At 35.1% G+C, this 4,947-nt stretch overlaps 3 pseudogenes across 3 annotated transcripts, besides 3 other annotated features; all 3 read left to right on the top strand.

Moving 5' to 3' along the window:
- Window positions 1–204: 204 nt before the first annotated feature.
- On the top strand, window positions 205–568 carry TVAGG3_1083010 (annotated as a pseudogene). Its single transcript has one exon. A coding segment is annotated over exon 1 (364 nt).
- A 77-nt stretch (window positions 569–645) lies between these two features.
- Window positions 646–926, top strand: TVAGG3_1083000 (annotated as a pseudogene). The gene has a single exon. A coding segment is annotated over exon 1 (281 nt).
- Window positions 927–1,353: 427 nt separating this feature from the next.
- TVAGG3_1082990 lies at window positions 1,354–2,343 on the top strand (annotated as a pseudogene). The gene has a single exon. A coding segment is annotated over exon 1 (990 nt).
- A 479-nt stretch (window positions 2,344–2,822) lies between these two features.
- Window positions 2,823–2,944: a mobile genetic element.
- A 272-nt stretch (window positions 2,945–3,216) lies between these two features.
- Window positions 3,217–3,249: a mobile genetic element.
- A 10-nt stretch (window positions 3,250–3,259) lies between these two features.
- Window positions 3,260–4,554: a mobile genetic element.
- Between the last annotated feature and the right edge of the window lie 393 nt (window positions 4,555–4,947).

Below are 4,947 nucleotides of genomic sequence, written 5' to 3'. Positions count from 1 at the left end.
AGGAACCGAAAAGTGACGAAAAACCGATAGAAGAAGAGAAACCAAAAACTGAAGATAAACCAAAACCAAAGTTTAGTTTCCAAACTAAACCAAGTCAACCTTCATTAGCTGGTATGGGTTGGCGTCAAAGACTTATGGCAGCAGGCGGTTATGTAAAGTAAAGAAAAAATATTTTTTTATTTTTATAAAAATGCCCCATATAGAATGGATAGAAAGTCTGCTAGAATAAAAGCAGAGTTACAAAGATATGGTTGGAGAGTTTCGAAGAATTTTAAATATAGGAAGGGAAGACCCATAAAAGTCTATGACAAATTGTCTGGTCTTCGCTACGAAATGGATTTGGAAACAGCACGTGCCAATTATCCAAACAGACTAGAGAGGTTAGAAGAAGAACGTCTTATGGACATGCCTTTCGATGTTAGTGAACCTCAAGTTGAAGGACACGACGGCTTTGCCAGATTCTACTGGAAACATGACGAACAATTGCATCCTTTGAGAAGGAAAAAAGGAAAAGGTGAAGACGCACATGCTCCCATGGAAAGAACAAGATATGCATATGAAAAGTATCGTGAAGTTAGAAGTCAAATTACATCTGGTCGAACCTTTACAGTAAACTTTGACGAAGGAAAGAACAAAGAAGGCTTCATGGGAGTACTTGCTGCAATTCAAGACGGAAATAAGAAAGGACACAATCTCAGATTGACCATAACAGATTTGGATGGTCACATTTACTATGCACATGGCAATGAACAAACAGCCGCAAAACTTCTTGACGCTTTCAAGACTACAAAGAGAGAACAAATGGTTGACTCCGACTCAGACATTTTGAATGCAATTGAAGGAATTGCAAGTGTCAAGTTCGAATGGTACCAACCTAACCCTCAAGCAGTCAGACAACATGCTGGATACTTCCCCTTCATAAATAAGTCTGACATTGACTTGACAAGGTATGGAATTTACAATTCAATTGAAACAATTGTCAATGAACCTTGCATTCTTACATGTCTCAGGAACTCTGGTCTTGTTACAGATGAGAAGATGAAGTATCTTGAGTCATGTGTGAAGACAAGGTACATTCTCAGAGGTCAATTGGCAAAAATTGCACCGTTGGCAAATGTCAATATCCGAGTCAACATACCTACAGCTAAAGGTTCTTCACATGACGACTATGTTGTTGACAAAGACTTACCATGGTTGAAGATTGTAATTGTCCACAACCACTTCATGTTGAACGAAAGTCTTACAAACCCATTCTTTGGTAAAAGTAAGTGCAACATTGTCAGAGCTGTCAACATTCTTTTCAAGAAAGGTTTGTTGGAACCAATTCCAGATGACAAGCTGACAGAAACTTTTGTACCAAAAGACGAAACAAACTTTTCATTGTTAGCAAGACCAAAAGTTGTTCCAGACAAAGTTCTAGTACAAAAGAAGTACACGGTTCCACAAGGGGTTGGTATGTTCAGATACCAACCTGAACCAGAAGAACTTCCAATGAGGTTGCAAGAACTTCAAGATGCTATAAACAAACTTCCATTGAGACATCCAATTGACGTCAAATTATATTGGAGAGCATCTGAGTTAGGTCAGAAGGTTTTATATGAAACAGGTTGCTTCGACGATGTTTATGAGATAACAGGAGAAGTTTCTCAGAAGATAAGAGACTCACTTGAATTTCCACAAACTGGACCAATTGGTTGCAACAAGTTCGACTCAGATGAAAAGATATACTATGTCGACCTTAACGCTGCATACATGAGGTTTGTCCAATATATTCCGACTGGAATTCCAAACGAAGATGGTGAGTTCCCGGGAAGGAACTATACAGTTGGAAAAGTCATACAACAACTGTATGATATTAGGAAAGCTTCAAACCCCAAACTTGCAATGACACTCAAATTGCTTATGAATTCGACATGGGGATATTCCATTAAGAAACCTCAAGAGATGAAGAGTAAACATTATGAGAAGGTCGACAACTTTGTTGAAGGGTTTTCTCCTTTTGTTTTGAAGTACGAATTCACTCAAGGTCAAAGTGGCTTAGTAACCACATTAAAACCTATTGTCGAACATTGGTCTTACCCTCAGTTCGCAAAGGCAGTCCTTGACAACTACAATGAGTTCTTCTCCGAAGTCAAATCCAAAGTCAAGGTTTACTATGAGAACATTGACGCACTCATGACGAACGAAGAAGGCTATAACAAACTCATTGAAATGGGAATGGTCGGTGAAAAGATGGGTCAATTCAAATTGGACAAAATTTTCACCGAAGTTCATGTCCTCTCCAAGCGTAAGTACTGGGGTGTTAAAGAAGATGGTGAAATAGTTAAACATTGCATGAAATAAAAAATTTTTATTCGAATTTGAATTTAAATGTGGGAATTCTTGGGAACGGGAAAGGCTTATTTACTTGAGGAACAGGTAAAGGTGGTGGAGGTGGTGGCAACCAGTCCATTTTATATTCCTTCCTAGCTAATTTCCGTTTAATTTCATGGTCGCCCTCGGAGTCTTTGAATCGGACAGGTCGAGTTACACCATTCTTGGTCTCAAACTCATATATAACCTGTTTGTCTGTATTGTTGTAAGACGAGTTACGGAAAGTGAGGTGAACCGAAAAAGTGACACTTATTTGGTCGGATAAATTCCCTATATATTTACTTGTCAAAAAAAATCAGACTTTTTTTGCTTTAAAAAATTTATAAGTTAATTATTGAGAACGAAGGTGAAAGGAAATGGATATCTCTTACCTTTCATTCCCTCGAGAAAGTTCAAAAACTTGGGTGCAATCAGTTCTGATTGCACCCAAGTTTTTGAACTTTGTATAAGGAATTGTTGGCTATGATGCACTGATCATGAATCAGTACATCATAGCCAACAATTCCTTCGCAAACAGCGGGAAACTTTGTCCGAATAGTTTAACATTCGGACAAAGTTTCCCAACTTTCAAGCCGAAATTCGCGGATACCATTCACCAACTAGCTCTTGCTATGATGGTTATTAAAAATCAAGATCTATATTAAATTCAAAATCTACTCAAAGTCACTAATGTTCGATTTCGGAGTGTCAAATTACTGTACTACAGTTGCTGCTTCTTCTGCAACTTGCGTATCTCTGTAACGAAGAAAAAAAATATGTAAATGTTTTAAAAAGTAAGTGTTTATTCTTATTAATCTGACTGAGCTTAGTAAGAAGATGTAATCGATATTGTTAATTTGTGTTAAAAATTAGATTTTATTTTCGATTTTAAAATATTACCGAATTAATTTCTTTGATTGGCTCTCCTCTCGCGGAAATGTTGAAGAGAAATCCTCAAATCCTTAATTTCTCCATCAACTTTCCAAAGGGGTTCTTTGGTGGTATCATATTTTTCGCTGATATCATAAAATTTGTTTGGTGTAAACCAGGTATGTATTTCTGGATTTTTTGGTAACTGTGTATGTGGTGTTGCGTTATAATTTTCGATTAAATTTTGAATTTGATCCCAAGCTACCTCATCAACTTGAATATTCTGCCAAAATCTTTCGATTTTGCCATTCATGTAAGGGCAGTGTGGTATTATCGTGATTGATTCGACGTTTGCATTTTTTAATAAATTTTTGAAAACACCGTAGTTTTCAAGCCCATTGTCACTCCATATGGCAAACGGTTTGCCATATACATCGAAACATTGTTGAATGACACGACTTGTTTGTGCCGCTTCTTTAGTTTCGAGATGTGACCAAGCCAAAATTTTTCGTGATTTATCGTCAATAACGGCATATAGATATTCACCTTGGCGATGATTTAAAAAGTGAATATCTACATGCCATATTTCATTAACGTAAAAAGCTTCGTATTTTGTTTGACCTTTTGCCTTTGAATTTTTTGGCGGTTGTGCAAGATTGAGAAGTTTGAAACATTTATTAACAGTTCTTTCGGAAAATTGAATGTTCAATAATTTACGGTCAAAATAATCTGTAGTTTTTTCAAATGTTGAAGTTGTATTTGTGCGTATTGAATATGGGTCATCTTCTGAATTTATATCCGATTCTGTATCAATTGAATTTGGACTTGATGAAAATAATTCTTCGGCTGATGAATCGTCGGAATTTGAAGAGATTTCTGATGATAACTGTTCAGATGAACTTGAAATGTCAGGAGAACTGTAATCAAACTCTGAATTTTGATTCCGTTGAGACAATTGTGGAATTGGAAAATGAATTTGAATATTTTGTTGATTTTGCATTTGCGATTCAAGTATCATTTGACGATCTGTTATAATTCGGCCGAAAGCCCGGGAAATTCCTATTTTTTGAACTTTATTATGTAAATTTTGGACAGTATTTATTAATTCTTGTGGTGGATCTTTTGGTTTTGGACCTGTACGTAATTTTGGAATTTCAATTTGATTGAAATTAAGAGCGTTTTTAAAAGTTTTATGTGATATTGTGGGAAGAATTCTTCCATCTGTTAAAGGGACATTTTGGAGAACGGTTTCGACGTTAATACCGCTTTGAATTTGTTGATTAGCTTGATTTAACCATTCTAAATCAATTAAATCGAAGATTCTACCACTCATTTGAAAATTATAAGTTTTGAAAAAAACCGTAAATCATTATTGAATCTAAAAATATTTATGTACAAAAAGTCGGTATATATTCTATAATTATTTAAAATAATGAAAAAGTTGATTTGTGAATCATTGAAATATTAATGCTGTTATATATATATATCAGATGATATAAGATGATTTTTTTAAATAAAAAATAAAATTTAATTTTTTAATTGTTAAAATAAGAATAGTAAGCTTGACAAGTAATTTAAGTTTTTGCTTTGTAAAGTTATTTGGTTGGCAAATGCATTGTGTCACTTTTTGTTTGAGTTCACTTTCCGTAATTTGTCTTATGATAGTATTTTCGTCGACTATGGCACGAGACACGAACATTGACCAAACGGACAAAAAGTGTCATT

This window comes from Trichomonas vaginalis (assembly GCF_026262505.1).
Source record: "Trichomonas vaginalis G3 chromosome Unknown ctg_157, whole genome shotgun sequence".
Lineage (NCBI taxonomy): Eukaryota > Parabasalia > Trichomonadida > Trichomonadidae > Trichomonas > Trichomonas vaginalis.
This window is presented reverse-complemented; position numbering and strand designations above follow the sequence as displayed.